The 20,409-nt window shown below is 43.7% G+C and overlaps 1 protein-coding gene across 4 annotated transcripts; it reads left to right on the forward strand.

Moving 5' to 3' along the window:
- The first annotated feature begins 1,964 nt into the window (after positions 1-1,964).
- LOC136446853 (pneumococcal serine-rich repeat protein-like) lies at positions 1,965-19,580 on the forward strand. Of its 4 annotated transcripts, none has more exons than XM_066445492.1 (11): positions 1,965-2,089; positions 11,305-11,385; positions 13,102-13,177; positions 14,666-14,837; positions 14,970-15,043; positions 15,328-15,384; positions 15,775-15,909; positions 16,538-16,645; positions 16,868-16,985; positions 17,165-17,305; positions 17,556-19,580. In XM_066445492.1, exons 1-11 carry the CDS (start codon positions 1,979-1,981, stop codon positions 19,030-19,032), a joined length of 2,550 nt encoding a protein of 849 aa, XP_066301589.1. In that variant the 5' UTR covers positions 1,965-1,978; the 3' UTR covers positions 19,033-19,580. The 4 variants fall into 4 exon arrangements, with proteins under 4 accessions (XP_066301589.1, XP_066301604.1, XP_066301596.1 ...); XM_066445499.1 differs by lacking the exon at positions 1,965-2,089 and adding an exon at positions 8,020-8,298; XM_066445507.1 differs by lacking the exon at positions 15,328-15,384 and having other exon boundaries at positions 1,973-2,089.
- Positions 19,581-20,409: the final 829 nt, after the last annotated feature.

Below are 20,409 nucleotides of genomic sequence, written 5' to 3' on the forward strand. Positions count from 1 at the left end.
GCATCAATGCGTGGGCAGTTGGTCACGACAGACGACATGACAGAGTGATCTACGCCATTGGTTATTACTTACATTTAATTTCATCACATAATTTATCATAATGATTGCGGCGTGATAGACTAAGTTTAGAGGGGTTTTGTTCCAGAAGAAACTGACCTTTGCAACCACGCCCCCTGTAAACTTTTCAGACATTGCATGAACTTTAACAGTCTGCATGCAATAACATTCACTATACTATATCATAGTCCCCTTCTGGTGGTCTCTCAATATATTTGGGTAATTGTCTGTTGTAATGAAGAAGATGCCCTGTCCCTATTTCTGTCGTTTATCTATTGTACGTATTTTCATGTCTGCGGCATGATGTTCAATTATGTTTGACTTACAATATTGTACAATGACCTTTAAGAAAGGGAGGCGTGCCTTACTGCAGGTGAACGGCCTTCCCTAAGAGCACACCCTTAAGGCGTGTCGACTTGGCATTAGTAGAAGGTCAAGTAATTTTGATAGCCTCCAAAACAGGCCCTGAGCAGCCTTTTGATATATTTTTTAATCAGTTTCACGCTGCTTTCTGTTTGCTGGCGTGTTTGGTTTCTACCGTTTTCATAGTATTGGTTGCCTTCAGAAAAAGATAACAATGCTTTGTCAAGAACAAAATGCTAACATTTGAGCAGCACAAAATCCTGCTAGGGAGACTATTCTGTCGCCGGAATTTGTATATATAGTGACGTGCGTCCTGACGTGTAACTGCACACCGCTAGAGACCCCGTCTACGCCGGCTAGGAAGTTCGGCGGCTCCGTCGAGAACCACAAAAATTAGGTGAGTACGGCTTGAGGATTATTCCAATATTGTTATAAACGTTATGGACAATGTTCTAAGTGTACTACAGCCTGTAGAAAATATTGTGCAGACATGTAATTGATTTCTTTGGCGTTTTGAATAAAACTTGTAATCATGGCCAGTGACGGAACATTTCGGTTGTGAGCTCGTCCAAATGCTGGACACAGACTGCAGCCAAAAAGGTTGCGAGGTGAAAAATATTGTCTTAACCTCTGGTTGCGACTGAGCTTCTGTTAGAAGTTATGTTGTTTTTATAGGTTAAAATCCCCCCACACCATAAGGTGTATAGGGGGGTGGGGGGTGCCCATCCCCGTTTCATAGCCCTGGGCCACACAGTGGTGCAATCATTGCAGCAGGGGGCTAGTCCACTGGCAGTGGAGTGTGTTTAACTTCCATACTGTTTCAGAAGTATGTACCATTTTTATTAAGTCTTTGGTATGACTCAATGGGTCTCTTGTCCAGAGGTGTTCCTACCTGGGCACGAACTCGGGTCTTCTGGTTCCAAGTAATTTGAACCAGATATTACACACCACAGGGACACCCCCCCCCCCCTTATTTGTATTAGTGTTAGTAATAAAGGCGTTACTAGGCCCTGTTAGTAAGGCAAATGCCAATTTCTGTAACACGAAGTTCCTAGCTAATTTGAAACTGTTGTTAAACTATTTTTCAAAAACAAAAAAAAACAAGGTTATTCTCAATTCGCGAGGGTATGAGGTCGCGGAACTCGTCGTTTGGTTGTTGGTTCTTTCAACAGAAATAAGCTACGTTTTAAATCGTTTGCTTTACAAGCTAGCTATGATCACGATTTTTAAGTGTCAACAAAGAACAAGTGGTCAGATGTATACGTAAGTATGGGCCTTACCTATAACACACCTTAAATTTGCCCATGCCTAAATCTGATGCACCGCTAATTGGCAGTAGATGTGATACGTAACAAAAGGAGGGGTGTGTATTTATGTATTGTTATTGGATTCGTTACGGCTTTTCTTGGTAATTGTTGCCGGATTGCAGCACACAAGGAAACGTTAAACATAACACCACGACCGCATAGGAGGAAACACCTGTGCGGACTAATAAGGCGAGCAGCTATCATATAAGCCACACTTTCACTCTTACAGAAGACTTGACGCTCGTCTGAGAATGGGTAAAGAGAAGCGCCACAACATGCCGGTGGACAAGTCGTCTCGACATACCCTCACACGTGCGACAGTCCTGGGCATTGAGAAGCGCTATTTACCAAGCAAGCACTACGTGAGTACAAGTTTACGTTTTGGGCGCTGAGCGCCACACTTTTCGTGCTCTCCTCAATATTTTCGAGAAAAGTTTTGCTCAAAAAGATAATAACAGCTTCGAATGAATATTCCTGTTTCCTGAAGAGGGATATTATCTGTCTTAGGCATTTTCTGTTCTGGTAAGATACACTGTAGTTAAAGTTATGTCACACTAGCCCGCAACAAATATCAGTTTATAATATTGCCGTAGCCTTGAGTCCAGCCTTGTTAGCTTTCGCCCGCTCCCAACGCCCGCTAGCCTAGTCTCTACCAGACTAACCGCGCCGGCTATAGGGAGAACATTTGCCGGGAGACTTTGGCCATGGAGGGTTTCATTCGCAGGCATATTTGACCCTCTCTCCGTAGCCGACTCCCTTCATATATTTGGCCAATTTCTACTATTTTCCCAGCGACCCGCGGAGGCTGGTAGAGCCTACGCTAGCCGCCGAAAGTACGTTTGGGCATTGTGTTGGCGGCCAGCGGACGTTGGGAACGGGCCAAGCTAACAAGGCTACTATTCAGTCTACTACTGCCACAGAGCGTCTGTTAATTCGTAGCTACCCTGTAACGTGACGGGGGAAGGGGGCTAAAATACATACATGTATATAGCATATACTAGGGTGGGTCAAAATAATGCAAGTGGTTTTATTACAGACACATTTTTTATCGAATGAGTTGAAATTTGGCACAAGTATAAAGGCACAAATCTTCTTGATACTAGTATGGCTAGGAGTCCTTTCTGTGACGTCACGATCCGTTGCTAACTTGTCCCACCAAAGAGCACACAGTAGACAATTGATTTAAAGATAATATACTTTTACTAGATGCTATCAGAAAAGACCAGATTTTTACGTAAATGATGGGGAATTGGGAAAGTTCATTCCACTGGCACTTCAAGCTGACTAATATATCTAAAAGACCAAATGGTGTTAGACTATTGCACAATGTACTAGTATGCATATGTAACTTGTTGCATTGCTACTATGATAGATGTATAGCTTTATTTGTATTGTATTGTTGTACTTATGTTGATCGTTCTTCATTACCAAAGTTTATGTTCACAGCAATGGGTATGTCCAATCTAATTATACTGGGTTTAACGGTTCTGAATGGATTGCTGAGAAGGTGCGCCAAATCATGCCAATAGATATTGAACAGTACAGGGCAGTCATTGGCATGTTTTCCGCTGGTTTGACTTTTACTATTAAGTTAAGCCTTAAGTATACACTTAGCTTAGATAAGTGCTTCTCATATACGCTAGCATGTATCTCCGTTATTGTGATTCTTCTAGCGGGAGACATCCATCCCAACCCAGGGCCAGTCTCTCGTAAAGATTTAAATTTTATGCACATCAATGTCAACAGTTTGGTAGCCGGTACCAAAATGGACGAACTGTCCGCTCTCGTAGTTAGATTTAAGCTCGATGTTGTCGCCATCTCAGAAACATGGCTGGGCGAGTCTGTTGATTCAGTTGCTATCTCTCTTGATGGCTTCCAGGCTCCGATACGACGTGATAGAAACCAGCACGGTGGTGGTGTCCTTATTTACATATCTGACCAGATCGCATACAAGAGACGCTCAGATCTGGAGCCCAAATCTGTTGAATGTATCTGGCTGGAACTATTTGCAGGATGCTATCGTGTCATATTTTCTGTTTACTACCGCCCACCTGGCCAGGACGCCAGTACTGCTAATGAATTTATTGACTTATTTACTGACTCAGTCTTTGCAGCTGGGTCCTCTAATTATGACGCCGTCATAATTACAGGTGACTTCAATGCCAAGCACAATGCATGGTGGGCTCCTGACCCAATTACCTCTGTCGGCTCAAAACTATTTCAAGCATCGACTATGTTAAACCTTACCCAGGTGATTAGCGAGCCGACATGTGATTTGTCACGTTCCCCTTCTTTGATTGACTTACTGTTTACTGATATGAAGAATCTTGTTAAATCTACCACAGTTTTGTCTCCCCTTTCTGGATGCCACCACTGTCCCATAATTACTACTTTTAATATGTCCTTAAAGTCCCCGCGCCCTTATATCCGCACTATCTGGGAATATCCTAAAATCGATCATGACTTATTAGCTGAATTTTCGTCTGATTCCAAATGGCATGAAATTTTTTACTGTAACGCTGTTGATGATGCATGTTATAAGCTGGTAGATCTTATATTTGAAGCCAAAACCAAATGTGTTCCCCATAAGGACATTCTTATAAGACCCAGAGATAAACCATGGATGTCTCCCAGGATTAGATCGTTGATGCGTCGGCGAGACAAGCTACATAGGAATGCTAAAGTTTCGAACAGTACCACACTGTGGTCTGCATACCGTAATGTCAGAAATAAACTAGTACGCGAAATATTACTTGCTAAGTCTAACTACAACAGCCGTCTCGCTGACTCCTTGACGTCTTCTCCTTGTTCTAGCAAGAAATGGTGGCACATTGTTAAATCTTTCTATTGTAGTAAAGTGAGTTCTAATATTCCTCCCTTAAGGTCAGGTCACTTGTATGTAACTGATTCTTGTGAAAAGGCAACCATGTTCAACAATTTTTTCACTGCTCAGGCCTCTGTAGATGACACCAAGGCAAGCCTCCCACAACTTGATTTTCTCACTGATGTCCGATTTTCAGAATGTTTAACCACACCTGCCGAGATTGAACTCTATGTATCTTCTCTAGATATATCCAAAGCGTGTGGTCACGATAATGTTGATAATCGCTTTCTTAAACTCATATGCCCTTACATATCTGATAAGATCGCTTACGTTTTCAATTTGTCATTTTGCCATGGTGTCTTTCCAAAGGCCTGGAAACGGGCAAACGTGGTTCCAATTTTCAAAAAGGGAGAACCAGATGATGTATCTAATTATCGCCCCGTATCTCTGTTGCCCTGTTTGTCCAAAATTTTAGAAAAAATTGTATCGAAACACTTGTATAACCATTTGATGTCTCAAAATTTACTATATTCCCTCCAGTCGGGCTTCATCCGCGGAGATTCGACAGTAAATCAACTTATTTGTATTACTGATAAAATCTTTAATGCTCTAGATTCCAACAAAGAAGTCAGAGCGGTTTACTTAGACTTTTCTAGAGCATTTGACAAAGTCTGGCATAAAGGACTTATGTTTAAGCTGCAGAGAAACGGGGTCGACGGCCCAATCTTAAATTGGTTCCATAGCTACCTCTCTGACAGAGAGCAAAGAGTTGTTATTGATGGTCAATGTTCGGATTGGAGTTATGTTGGCGCAGGTGTACCTCAGGGTTCAGTTTTAGGGCCTCTCTTATTTCTTGTCTTCATTAATGACATGGTGGACGGTCTAGTTACATGCCCTTTTTTATTTGCTGACGATAGTTCATTATTGGACATTGTGGAAGATCCTAACGTTACAGCTGATCGACTCAATACTGATCTTGGGAAGATATCATTTTGGTCTTCAACATGGCTTATGAACCTAAACCCTTTAAAAACTGAAGAAATGTGTTTTTCTAAGAAATCAAATCCTCCCGACCACCCCCCTCTTCTTCTTGATAACTGTGTTATCAAATCAGTCAAAACCCACAAGCATATAGGGACTTTTCTTACGTCCACCTTGTCATGGGAAACACAAATTTCTCATATGATTGGCAAGGCGTCCAAACGAGTGTCCACTCTTAACAAATTGAAATTCAGATTATCACGAACAGTACTTGATGTTATTTATAAATCCTTTATTCGTCCTCTCCTTGAATATGCTGACATTATTTGGCATGGATGTACTTTATATGATTCCCAGCGATTAGAACGTGTCCAATACGAATGCGCGCTTGCAGTCTCAGGGGCTGTAAGAGGGTCTTCGTATTCTTCGCTACTTTCTGAATTAGGTTGGGAAAAACTTTCGGATCGTCGTCACGTTCACTCTATGATCATGTTTTACAAAATTGTCCATGGCCATACTCGCCAGTATCTTAAGGATTTGATCCCTCCTGAAGTCTCCATTTCTACTTCTTATAATCTTCGCAACAAACTTAATCTAAGGATACCGCTCTGCTCTACAACTCGATATCAAAAGTCTTTTATTCCTTATGCAACGCATCATTGGAACGGTCTTGGTATAGCTGTTCGATCCTTAAATCTTTCGTTGTTTAAAAAACATCTAGTGAAATTAGTACGTCCCTCTTTCTATTCACATTTTAGTCATGGCCCCCGGTACACTTGCGCCCTCCTCACACGCCTTCGCACCGGCACGTGCAGTCTTAACCTAAGTTTATTTACACGCAACTTAGCAACAAGTCCAGCCTGCACTTGCGGATGTCGAAGCGAAAGCGTTGCTCATTATCTTTTGTACTGCCCTATATACAATCAACAAAGACTCAACCTTCTGGGCAACCTACGGAACCTTTTAGCCCCTATTCTTGATATCGATACTTTGTCTGATCAAGCCTTCATTTATTTATTATTAAGAGGTTCATCCTTCGTTTCGTATGATTTCAACTGTAACATTTTAGGCTTGACTCAGCACTATATTTTGACAAGCAGACGTTTTAAAACTTAGTTCAGGTATATTGATATATTCATTGTTTGTTTGTTTGTTAGCTTGTTTGTATTGGACGACCCAATTGCTGTTTCTCATTGCTATTGTACTTGTCTATGTAACTTGTATTTTTTTTCCAGAGGTGATGTTTAATATTAGCTTCAGCTAGAGTACATCACCTCTGTGTCCTGTATATTCTTCTGTTGTTTAATAGAAAAAAAAAAAAAAAATTTACTAGTAAATGGATGGCGGTATGACGTAATACTAGTCCCTGATACCAGGAAGACGTGCACTGTCTCCACACGCTGACCAAGATACTGACGTAGTACTAACAGAAGATAATCCGTTCTATTGATGACGAAATGACCCGTCTTTCTCGGAACCCTTTCCGGGCAGGTCGCTGACCGGAAATATCCGAAAGACAACGAATACGAGCCTGCGTAACACAATCTCTCGCTGTCGGGGGCTGATTGTCACTCTCAAGGAGCCAGCAAGTCGGGCGGACCGCTAGCAGCGCGATTTAAAAATGAAATCATAAACGTCTGAAAAAATACAATTAGACACCATGTAACCCTCCTGATGGGGTTTTATTCATATTCTCTTTATTTATAGAGTGGTTGTGTACACGTATGTATGTCCATACATACGTGGGTCTGCATGTCCATAAGGCGTTTTAAGTCTACGAAAATTCGTAAGCACCGTTTAGGGTTCCTGTCGCACATGACGCTACATTTAAACAGTCTTACAGTGCCCGGTACAGTCATTGATCCAAACCCGACCCAGTATACACCTTGAATTTTGGAATAGAAATGGCAGCCCTGGGGGATACATAGATGGTGGAACTGAACCCGAGTACGGAAATTTATGCCAAAAAGTAGCAGAAATAACTAGAGGATTCCTGTATCAGTTAACTTCTTGGACCAGAAAGGTTTGAAAATGAAATAATCTTTAATCCGTGGACGCGCAGATATTGTTATCAATTATTGATGTCCCCTGGCTGCTGTCACAAACACTCTGTAATGTTGCTGTCTGGATCGCCAAATACATAGCCTTGCCACCAGTCTCTCCCAGGGAACGGTTGGGTTCAGTCCTCTCCACTGAAAGCTTCTATCCCCGCCCGGCAAACTAGCCGGTGATTTTGCTTGCCTGAATTTGATTATCAGTCTTCTAGGGGAACTGAGGCAAAAGTTCCTTGGGCCACTTCACCCTGGTGCCGAAGGGTTGACCTGTAAAGACTCTGGATTCTACTAGTAGGTTACAAACTGTGACTCACAGCCCGCATCCCTGGAAATCCCCGTAACTCGACACGCGAGCCTTTTGATTGGATATCACGCGGTCAACTCACTTCCGGTAGATGTCAACGTCTCTGATTGGTTGTCAGTGGGGCGTGACGTCACCATGTCAATAAGTCAGGCGCTCGGAGGGGTGAAAGCGTTGCCTCTTTGCACGGTCACTGTTCAGTAGACCACCGGAATCGGAACACGCACCACAACAACTCATTGCAGCAGTTAGATCTGTACCAGTAAAGCCAAGTCCATCTAAGGACCGCAGACATTTGGAGAAGGGAAGACGTAGCACTCCAAGATGACGGACGAGAATCAGTTGAAGAAGATCATCGCAGGTGTAAGACTACTGGGGATTGAGAAGCGCTATGTGCCCAACAAACATTACGTGAGTACATGGAGCTTCAAGCTAGCGCTTTGTACAGTCTTTGATGACGGACAAAATATAATTTTGGTGCTTGAACCATACTACGATATAACCTGGTGCACTCCAAGAGGCATGTTAAACGTTGTCTTCTCAAACTAACTAGTAACTATGTAGGGGCGGGGTCCCCTCTGGGGTAACTTATCTTGCAGTCGGAGCAGGGACTGTGTTATAATCCGTAACCCCCGTGATGTTTCTTTGCCGCTTCGTCTCATGGACTGAGATGACATGAACAAACAGCGAAAGGAGATACATACTAACGCTAGTACAGTTATTTTGTAAATTCCACCTGTTCACTGTATACGTACCGGGCCCAAACTAGCAGTACCCCGTTGTTGTCTTAAACAGACCTGTCAGACATGGTACATTGTGTACTTGTCTAAAGTGGACAGCAAACCTTTGGCCGATTTCTGCCCACTGAAAGGTCAGGTGAGGTATGTTTTTGTTAATTGGTAGTGCTATCTATGCTATTTTTCAAACACACACACACACACACACACACACATATACATACACACACACGCGCGCTGACTGACACACACACATACATACACGCACACACACACATACGCGCACACGCACACACACACACACACACACACACACACACACACACACACACACACACACACACACACACACACACACACACACACATACAGTACACATATAAATGACACACACACTGCGTAACAGATGGCCTTGAACTGCCAGTCTGAAAGAATTCGTTCTCCGGTTCACCCGATACTACGGTCTTACACGTTTACCAAGTCAATACACTTTTAAAAGCTTTTAAAAGCCCCTTGTGCCATTGATTTTACCCAGAGAGCTCCCCAGAAATGTGCTGGCCCATGACCAAGACTACGCAGCTAGCGGAACACCCCTGCATAAGTTGTCAACCATACCAAGGACATTATATATAATGTCCTTGACCATACGTAGACAAATCATATATCACTGCCTGGTTATATTTCACTTCCAGATGTGTGAGAAGATAATTATAGATTCAATGTTTCCCGCATTCGGTGGATGGGGTTAACTTGGCATAGACTTTGACGCCACCGCGCTCCAAATGCGTATTGTATTTCTCTAGTCTCGGAAATCACAGATCTGTTCGTGGGTATTGAAATTGTTTCTCATTTCAATGGCATGACTCCTAAAACACTATGCAAATTGCTGCCCATTGAATAGGTAACGTGTGTGTGTGTGTGGGGGGGGGCTTTGCATGTTCGAGAACTAATTGTTCCCTTTTAGCGTCGCTTCGAGTCTTCACACGTTAACGGATGTGCAGACATTGCTGCAGATGTCCTTGTCAACCGGCCGCTGTTGTGTGATAAACAAACTGTACAGTTAACCGTCTCTGCACGCAATCGTGTTTTGTGCTCACAGTACTGTGGCGGGACACAATGGATGCTATCTTTAACTCTGCAAAAGAGATACCCCGGGCAATGCATGGACATTATCCAGGGATCGCACCAGGAGGTGCTAGGGATAATTACCACGTAAGAGACAATAGCTTGGAAAGTAAAGCTTGATGTGGCAATTAAGCTTGGGGACACTGCGACGGCCCCGTGCTGCCCCTGCTTCAATGAGGGTCTTCATGCTCTTTTCCGTAAGACGTAGTCAGCCTATTTATATTTCCCGTTATTTTGTAGGGAACAGACGTCTTGTTCACGTAAGTAGCGAGGCAACCTTAATTATTCTTCCGAAATTGGCGTGAAGCGTTGCCGGTACTCCCCATGCAGACCCTCGTAAAGTGAAAAGTAGAGATATAAGAAATGAGTCTTCAGAACTGCGAAAAGCTTTAATTTGAAAATACCTGAGCTAGTTCTAACCTTGGTGACATTCCTGTCCACTAGTGCATTTCCATTTCTTTCGAGAGAGGAGAATTAGCCATCTCCGGACCAGAGGCCCGTCACAACATGCTTGTCCACCCGTGATAAAGCTGCGAAGAAAAAGATCCAAGCCTAATCTGACAGGGAGCCGTTTGCTATAGCCTGGATGGCAGACCCCCAATCAGATATTTTAGAGAACGTTATGCTAAACGTTATGCTGCGCCTGTGGCTGAATAGCTATTAGGTAGGTGAGGTGAGGTGAGGTCTGTCATCCAGGCTACGTTTGCTACGAAAACACAAAACGTTCTTTACACCTTACATAACTCGCTTTGCGTTGTTCGGGAGAATCGTGCTGACAATGACATAGCTCGCTTTGAGTTCCACCCGACTGTGACGGTCCGTTGACTTCACAGTGCACGTATTCCTTGAAAAGCGGATACCACTTGAGACACAATACACATTTCGAAGAAGGAGAACGAAGGGATGTTTTTGACATTTAACGTGTATGTGACGATTTTAGATAGCATTTGGGCACAAAACTACTGATGCAGACACCGCGAAATAAAGTCTCCGCAAACATGTTCCTTTTCACCACTAGACCCATGTTAACAAAGCCCGAATACCACAGGTGTTAGTATATAAAGGGACGTGACCAGAATGATCACTAGCTATCTTTAGAGACAAGTGGAGGATGAGTTTAGAGCAACAACACCAGGTAACTGTTTTGAACCAGAAGCACACAATAAAAATGAAAGAGGAACTGACTACTAGTACCATGTACTTCCCTTACAGTGACAGTACAGTTCGTGCATACATTATTGTTACAAACATCGGGGGTAAAGAGATGCGTCTTCTTTTCCGTCTACACGGGATATTTGATGGTTGTATCACACCACCTCTTTTGAAAACGTTGACCGATGCTATTCTTGGTCAACTAGCTAGTCAAAGTTGATCGTTTGGTGCCCGTTTATGCCCCTCTCCCCCCCCCCCCCCACACACACGTGCTGGCGGCATGGAATTGGGTCCAGCAAAAGTATTCAAAGTAATAATTAAACCATGGCTGATGATGTCTACGTTGTATGTTGATCGCTTGTATCCTAAAACTCTGATGTATCAAATGTTTATTCCTCCACAGTTATACATTCTGTCTGTGAAGTGGTCTGAGGGCAGTGAATTCATCATCTACAGACGATACAGCGCTTTCTTCCAGCTCCACGTAAGTAACGCGATATGTTAACTCTGATGTAACTCTGTAGGGTCTAGTCGTTACCATTCCAGTCACGTAGACCACATCGTGGTTTCCCGGCCCGTGGAGGAATGTAGATAAAGAACATGTGGTTACAGGATGTTAAAGAAGGATTAGAGTTTAAGTTGACGAGGAAATGTGGAACCGGTTGTTATAGTAGACAGTTGAGAGTGACTTTTGGAAACTGACAGGAAAGTGTAGCCTCCATAGCAGGCTCTGCTGGGCCTTGGGGATGGGGCGGGGGTGGGGGGGGGGGGGGGGGGGTGGGCTTTTACCGTGTCAAATGGTTACACAAACGACCCAGCACAAAAAGAAGGCCCAAAGAGCTTGCTACTACGGGAGGAAAATGTAGGTTGGGTGGGATAGTACCGAAGAGAGTTCGCTGCAAAAGTCTACATGTAACGTTATATCCTATTCGGAACTCGAGGTGCAGGGATCATCCTTAGCCTGAGTACCAGCCTCCGTAGGTACTCAGGCTAGATCATCCTAGCCTAGAGTCCAGTCTTGTTAGCTTTGGTACGCCCAACGTCGGCTAACTAACGGACGATGGAAGCGGGCCAAAGCTAACAAGGCTGTACTCCAGGCTAGCCTCCACCAGGCTCGATGGCAGAATGTACTCCCTCCGTAGCTAACTCCCTTGGCACACTATTCACTCTATTACGGCCAATTTCTACTATTTTTCCAGCCATCCGGCGGAGCCTGGTAGAGGCTAGGCGTATACACGAATCATAGAATTCGGCAGAAAAAGGAATAATTAGCCGGTAGAGTCAGTCCACAGTGAAGATCACATTTCGCCCGTTTGTAGCGGAGCCAGCAAATGAAACCCTGGAGTAGTTAGTCTGGTAGTAACTCCAGGCTGGGATCGATGATGTTGTGGAAATCAGGCCATTCAGCTCCTGTGGTATGCTTGAAGTGTTACATACAATAGGAGGGGCTGGGAATGTCGCGAGGTGTGGCTTTCTGCGTCATGCAGTTGTTATCCGCTGTTCTGCAGGGTGTAAAAATGTAAACATATACAAACACACGGGTCACACATCCCACGTCTAGTTTACGCAAAAATTAGCTAACTCACCCAACTGTAACATTTTCTGTCTCCTGTCTTCCAAGGCCATTAGCCTGACCTATACAACCCTGTTTTTGTAGTAATATTGGTCGTGGTGTTAGACTAGAGTCAGCTTAATCAAGACAACTCAAGTCTCATAATGTATCCTGTGTAACGTTACTTGGTATAATCGTGACACGTGTAACGTTTCACGTATATATAACAACATTCCTGTTGTAAATTTAAAGTTTTTGAGACTCTTCTCAAAATGAAATGCATTACAGTGCACATTGCAACATTAAAAAATATTATTTCGTTGTCCGTTGTAAATTATGAACATTTGTAGTCTGATGCCATTTGCATAACTTTGACTTTCGCTGTGAACTTAAGAAAGGTATGAACAATTCTTCACGTTTTTTGGGTAAAAAAAACCCCGAATATACTGCTCATGAACAATGAAATTTCACAAATACTGTTGTGTGATTATATGTAGTAAAATACCACTGTCGGTAACTTGCACTAACTTTAAACATAGCAAAATACTTCAGAAGTTATGAGCGATATGAACAATAGTGATGTTAACTGTGCATCATATCTTTACTGAACATTTCAAATCTAACCTGTTTTCCCATTCTATTCTACAGGAAAAACTAACCGAACTGTTCCCAATAGAGACGGGAGTAGTCAGCAAAAAAGACCAGAAAATTCCTCCCCTACCAAGTAAGTCTTTTGTTTATCATGTTGTGTGTACAAAGCAAGGAGACTTAATTAAAGTTACCGTTGAAGAAAGACCGTATTCGAAGCGCTTCAAGGAAACTTTGGAAGATTCCGATTGTCTGTTTTCTTAAAATCAAGGAATTTGGAAAGTTAAGATACAACACTCAAGGGTACGGTTGGCATAGCCTGGCCTTTACAACTGAATGGTACATATTACACCTGTGTACATAACATTGGCTTCAAGCGCCTCATTAGTCGTAATAGGTTTCAAAAAGATGGTTACACCTATTCCGCCGTACCTCCATTTTCAAGGTGAAGCACAATAACATCCTTATCAATAGGATCTAATCGCTGTTCGGCGAAAACGGGAGGTTTGAACAATGGCGAGCTTCCTGTTGATCATTGCTTCAAGAGATGAAACGTTCAGTCACAGTGGAAGGTCAGACCACGGGCGCCTTTTGTAAAGTTCTTGGTCAAACGTATCAACTTTCGGCGGGGGTGTTTCGGAGAAAGTCTTACTCACCTGAACAGCACATCCGAAGGAGAGGAGGGACAAGTAATTGAGTTGCGCAGTCGATGGAATTTTGTATTTATTTTTTCAAGATCGTATACGCATTTTCTTCGGCAATTTTTCAAGTGCCCAGAAAGGTCTAGTTTTCTACTAGGGAGGACAGAATAATGTTTATGTTTTAAATCTGTCCAAAATTTGTGACGTTTACCATGTTTTACCCTAGTGTGTAATCGACCCTTCAATGATATGGCCCTGCTCATTTGACTGGACTCATATTGGGACGGGTTTGAAATCCTGGTGGCAGTTCAATTTTTTGGCTTTACAAGTTTAGATTCTAAAATACCGGAGTTGACAACCCATTTTTTGTACCCAAACAACCCTGACAACTTCAGCTTTGCAGTAGGGGCAGATGAGACTTGAAATATAAATAAATGTGTTCCGAAGTGATTGTTTTTTCATGGCTTCACCCGGTGTTCCAACGGAAATTTCATCTACTTGTTCCTCCCCTAATTGAACTTGAGTTGAACTTGGCAGCTCCAGTAAAGAATGCGCTGCACAAACAATATATGTTAACAACGGTTAAAAGGAAATAAAGTTCATTTACTGGTTCCTCCCCTAATTGAACTTGAGTTGAACGTGGCAACTCAAGAAAAAAAATGTGCTGCACAAACAGTATATGAAAACAACGGTTAAAAGGAATGAAAGTTGATTTACTGACTCCTCCCCTAACTGAACTGAACTTGAGTTGAACTTGGCAGCTACAGTAAAGAATGTGCTGCGCAAACAAGCGCCCTGACATGGATACTGATAGAGACGTAACATTATACATCGGTGACACTACGGAAAACACAGACTGATAAAAGGTTTTGCTGACTGAATATACATGTACCATAAACTTAGTTGTCCATGTAACGTTACATGTAGCATATTCTTATCGTCATACCTGATGATTTTATACATGTATCGTATATTATCTACAGAACAAAGATGGTTTGGAAACGAGAAGTTCAAGGTGGCAGAACGAAGACAGACGACAATAGACGAATATTGCCGAAAAGTTGCGATGGCCGAGCCGAAGATTTCCGAACACGAGGAAGTGCTGTCCTTCTTCGAGGCGCTACCAGAAGACCTGACCCCTCCGCCCCCTGACCCGTATGTTATTCTTAGACTTCCAGACTTTAACATCTATTCAAGTTTGCATTTTTCTGTTATTTTGATACGTAGGCAACACGTTGTTATAAATCCATATCTAAAACTTCTGTCCAATTTCTTGTCCTCTAATAGGGAGATGCCGAACAAGACGTACCTGACATTTGAGTCGAAAAACAAACGAGGCAACGGGAAGAAGGAGAAGACAGGTAAGAATCCGGTACTCACCCATGTGACGTTGCCGCCATTTTGGTGTCTCATAACCATCCTAAGGGAAATGAACACCGAAAGGACACCACGATGGTGGGCAGTATTTGTCAGCACACATATAGAGTTTATTTCATCTTATCTATAATTAGCTCAAGTTTATGCACTCAACTTTTCTCTCTCTTTTTAAAGATTTACATCGCAGCTTACGTTGTAGAGGTCTTCTCTTTCTGTCTTGAAACGCAAGCGATCACTTTTTCTTTCTTTGGACCCATCGATATTTTAGGACTTCGTCACATTCTCCACTTCTTGACTGGGACTTCTGAGGAAATAGTCTCTAGTGGTGCGTACTCGTGTCTTCTCTCTCTCTCTCTCTCTCTGCTCCCCCCTCTCTCTCGCCTTTGCCCTGTCTTACATTACATCTGTGCATTACATCTTATCATACAAGCTAACCCAAGGTGAAAGCCCATCTGTGTTGGTAGGTGACATGATGGAGGTCTGGGCTGCCATTCCAACCAATCAAAACCATCTCACTGGCCTTCTATTTCGTCAGATATACTGACCCATTACCTTCTGTCATGTGAAAACTTGGGCAAATGGTGTCCCAGGAGTTTGTACCCGTGATGGGCTCTGATGTAGGTGACATCTTTCACTCCACTCACAAAGTCATACAAGCTAACATCTTCCAGCATCATTCATTCCTATTAACCGTTAGATTTGGTTGTTCGCGCAGGAGATGAGATGGAGATCTCGGCGCCCATCCTCCTGGAGACGTACCGAGCGATCGCCACCTTCTCGCCGAGCGGGAAAACTGAGGTCCGCCTGGAGGAGGGAGCGCACGTGGACGTGGTGGAGAAGAACATGAGCGGTAGGGAACCCACTGTGTATTTGACTATTTTTCTTATAAAACAGTTGAAATAAAAACAAAATAGAAAGTCATCAGGTATCAGTAGAACAACAAAAGGGTCCGTAGGGCACAAACCTCCGTGAAGTGATTTAGGCGTTTCTCGCGTGGGCTAAGGCGTTTGGTACCATCTTTATCAGGAATAACGATTTCTTTAAAACCGGTTTCCATCTATGTCCATACAGCTGCTTATTATAACACTACGAAATAACCATGACAGTGGTATAGCCTCTGTTTGGAGAGTAGCTAATGAGTTCCAGGCAGCGAAAGCTGGTGCTGTACAGGCTATCATGAGGCAATCAACATATGGGGTCTGAGATCAACATGGGAGTGCCGTTCTATAATTTTACGCTACGGTGCCCCACATCGGCAGGCATCATCAGGGCCTCACTGAATGCCGACATGCCAAATAGCAAACAAATGTATCAAATGGAGATTGAGTTACAGCTGCGCACACACATACCAAGACAGCGGCAATACTCCCGCTGGAGTTGGACCTCCTTCACGGATGTAATAATGTACAACTGGTTACTTGATCAAAACATTTTTGATAGATTACGTTGTGGTAAAGTTGACATCTTTACCCGTCCAGGCTGGTGGTTGGTGCAGGTGGACGAGAAACAAGGCTGGTGCCCCGCCTCCTACCTGGAACCTCTGGACCAACCAGAGGAGAGAGACGAGGAACGTCCCAACTGGGAAGGTACGATATAGCCAATCGAAAGTCGCCAAACAAATGTGACGACGGCCAATCAGTGCAAATTTTGCAAAAGCTGAAGGAATATGAATAACACTAATGCCAGTACTGTGTGTTATTTGGATTCATTGAATGTTTCATTTTGAAGAAGGTTTACAGTATGACAAATGTCTATTAGATTTTCTTGTTTCAATCAAAACGGCAATGTAATATTTCATGTCCTCTTAGGGGAAGAGTTCCTGACGACCGAACAGTACGAGGCACAGATAGATGATGAGATCGGTTTTGACAAAGGCGTGGTTGTTCACGTGATCCATAAGCTCCTAGATGGTTGGTGGGTCGTACGGTAAGTACGCACATGATGGTTTGATTATGTGTCCGTTACAAGTTGCTCCTAACATAAACATAGCCTCCTTCAAATGTTGAAATATCGCCACACTCTTTGAAATTGCAAGTCTGATTGGATTAACGCAAACGTCTTTTTCGGTTGATCTTCACCGACCATACTGACTTCTGTTTCTACAGGTACAACGACAAAGTAGGTTACGCCCCTTGCGCCTACCTGGAGAAGTACACCAACCCCCACCTGACCCTTAACAAGGCCCGTGCAAGGATAGGCAGTGACACAACTACCGGCTCCTTCATCAAGAAGCTGCCCCCGAGAAGGTCAGTCATGTTATTTCCAACGAGGAGACACACTCGAAAAAAACTCGAAGAAAACACTATACATTTTGGGTCTCTGAAACGGCGGACGTAATTCAATAGTTGCAAACCAGTTGGAAAGACGCCAATGATATGTCAAATCCACACAAACACATTTAACACTAGAGCTCACTAATATATTCATCCCCCGCCTTTGGTTGCATACACATGCGCAGTACTCGTTCTAAATAGATATCTTTCATTCTACCACCAGGTCTACTATCCGCAAGAAGAGCACTGCCCACAAAAAAGCACAAAAGCAACGTGACCTGCAGATGTACAGACGCAAGACTCTGGAAGCTTCAAAACGATCAAAGCTCGGGGCCTCTAAAGGAAGCTCTCAACTCGAGGTGGCAAGGGAGAATTACAAAAGGCTGAGCCAACTTGCTGAGACAGAGGAGTCTGAGAGTGCAGAGACGTATATGGACATGACTGGAAGCGCGGCAACCAACACTGACGCGGAGGGATATCTCCTCCCTAGCGACAGCGTGAAGTCGTCCGGTCATACCTACGTGAACGAAAGTGTGATCGAGGAAATTTCCGGCAGAAAATCCAACACTTCCAGCACAAGCTCAGCAGAAGACGGGAAAGCCACAGAATCGCGCCACGCCTACGTCAACGAGGAAGTCCTGGCACAGGGAACTGTCAGCTCGGCTGGCAACATTTATGTCAATGAGGAGAGTCTGCCACAAGCACACGGAGACGAGACTGGCAGCCCAGCAGACGACGTTTGGACGCCAGCATTCGTGTCACCAGCATCCATGTCATCGAACACGGGCAAAAAGACGAACAATGACCCAACCGACGCATCCGTATGGACGCCCGCCTTTGTCGATGAAGAGAAGAGTAAGAAGGAGTTTCCGGCGAACCCAAGTTACATCAACAGCGACACTGTAGCTTCTGCAGCGGGGAAGTCAAAAGTGAAAAACACGCAGTTTATGAATCTCGGATACGTGCCTGACGCCCCCGTCCCATCTGACTCCTGGAACCCAACAGGACCGAACGCTAACAACAACGCCTCGTCCGACCCTGCATACAAAAACATCGACGTACCCAACAACCGTGTGTCTGGGGGAACAACGCGGCCACAGCCCGTGCCAAGTCCCAGAGCTCGTCGCAACCCCGTTCCGGCACCCCGGGGTACAACCCCAAGTTTGCTGTTGCCAGAGGGAAACAGTGATAGTTCCGGCAGCAACAGTCCCAAGAGCGGCCGTTCCACGCCTAAGAGTGGCCGATCCAGCCCGAGGAGTGGTCGTCTGAGCCCGGGTATCCCAACCAGACCAACGGCAGCGCAAATAGCAGCAAAGTGCAGTCCGCAAACCAAACTGAAGATCCTGCAGGCTCAGCAAGCGCCAAGCCCAGACACGTGCGTCGTCAACGACACCAAAGAGCGGGAACCAATCAACGAAGGCCCCAAGGAGTGTCCCGTGTCACCGTCTTCATCAGATCACGCAGATGCTGCCGTCATCGACCAAATAACGGCCATGATCGGCAAGTCCAGCCCCAACATCAGCCCCGCTAACCAGAGGAGGAACTACAAGGAGACCGCAGAGCTAGAGGAAAACAGGAAGAGCAAGGTGTCGCTTGTCATCAGCCAAGAGGAAGATGTTAAGGATACAGAGAAGCCTGGAGATGAGAAAAAGACGTCCTTCCGAGTCATTAAGTATGATGGGCCCGCCACTATGGTCTAGTGATCTTTGGGGTTAGATGTGCATGCATACGAAAGTGTCGATGGCTAGGGACGTTCATCTTTGCTGTAAATATCTTATTGGTGCTCCTTCAATTTCGAAGAGCATAGTCGGACGTACAGAATCGTCACACTTAAAGTGTTACAAGTCTTTACTTGCTGCTTTATTGTTAGATGACTATATGATAAGGAGTGATGCAGATAAATTTCGAAGAAACTGATGTTGATAGTAAGCGTGCACGCTGGGAAAGTATTCAGAACATAACCTAGAATAGTTTCTAGATTTTTATGGATATGTTGTCAAAGTAGCTTTTTTGAAACGCAAAATCATGGCTGTGATGTTTAAACATCAGTGTGAAATTTGTTGAACACCGTATGATACGAATTGTTGTTATTTTTGTATTTCTCTAAGCATTCCAAATACTAGTTCACAGTTTTCAGCTTATCCTGATGAAGCGCATATCAATGAAGTATAGTGACATTTAAATGACATTAGAATAAGATACTGTACATGAAGAACAAAGAGAATACACTACACGGAAAGAACAATAAGACGGCACTCCTCATCCATATGTGCATATTTCTGCGCGTGTTTGTGCGTGTAACGTTGGGCCCTGTCACACCTGTGCGTATATTCAAGTGCGCATGAGTTCCGCAGTAACATTTTTTTTTGTTTAAGTAAATTTTGCGAGGAGGAAGTTGTTTTCTACTTTGAACCACCATTGAGCAGTCTAGTTATCAAACCAAAGAAATTACTTAATTAGGCTGCAAACTTAACCTAAACCAAAAACATATTAATACGCAACTCATTCGGGCTTCATACGCACAAGTGTGACAGGGGCTTTACGTATCACGATGCGTGTATCAAGTAATGTATCGGCATGTGCGTGCTCGTGTGTGTGTTTATGCGCGCCCTAGTGTACGTGTATGCTGCGTGTGTGTACAAAATGTATCAATTAAATACACAAATATAGAAAAATATGTGTACATGTTTTAACCGCACATAACGATCATTAACATAAAAGACATTCGCAAAGCCAAGAGCAAACCTCTGTGCCAACCAGCACAATAACATAGCGACGACCAATACAGATACGTAACCTTCAATGTGGAGAAGATTGCTCTCGTTGAATATAACGTTACGTTTTTCGCTGTAAATCTTCTTTACCCTTAAGCTTACTAGAACGTCTCAAGGACGCAAAGGCTAATCTCCACGCAGATCTAACGGTTGCAAAGACCGTATCCAACTGGCAAAAGGAATTTTTATTGCAACCTCGAAACTCCTTTTGCCAGTAGGATACGGTCTTTGCAACCGTTAGATCTGCTTGGAGATTAGCAAAGGCAAGTATTCCTTGTAAAGTCACTGTGAGTAAAGTTACAC

Source organism: Branchiostoma lanceolatum, chromosome 1 (assembly GCF_035083965.1).
Source record: "Branchiostoma lanceolatum isolate klBraLanc5 chromosome 1, klBraLanc5.hap2, whole genome shotgun sequence".
Classification (NCBI taxonomy): domain Eukaryota; kingdom Metazoa; phylum Chordata; class Leptocardii; order Amphioxiformes; family Branchiostomatidae; genus Branchiostoma; species Branchiostoma lanceolatum.

What these genes read in the sequence shown, in the direction of transcription:
- LOC136446853 (XM_066445492.1), top strand. Translation starts at nt 1,979, where the DNA reads ATGGGTAAAGAGAAGCGCCACAACATGCCGGTGGACAAGTCGTCTCGA. An exon ending in GCGCTTTCTTCCAGCTCCAC is followed by an intron (nt 11,386 to 13,101) that starts GTAAGTAACGCG and finishes TCTATTCTACAG; the next exon opens with GAAAAACTAACCGAACTGTT. An exon ending in GGTGGAGAAGAACATGAGCG is followed by an intron (nt 15,910 to 16,537) that starts GTAGGGAACCCA and finishes TTACCCGTCCAG; the next exon opens with GCTGGTGGTTGGTGCAGGTG.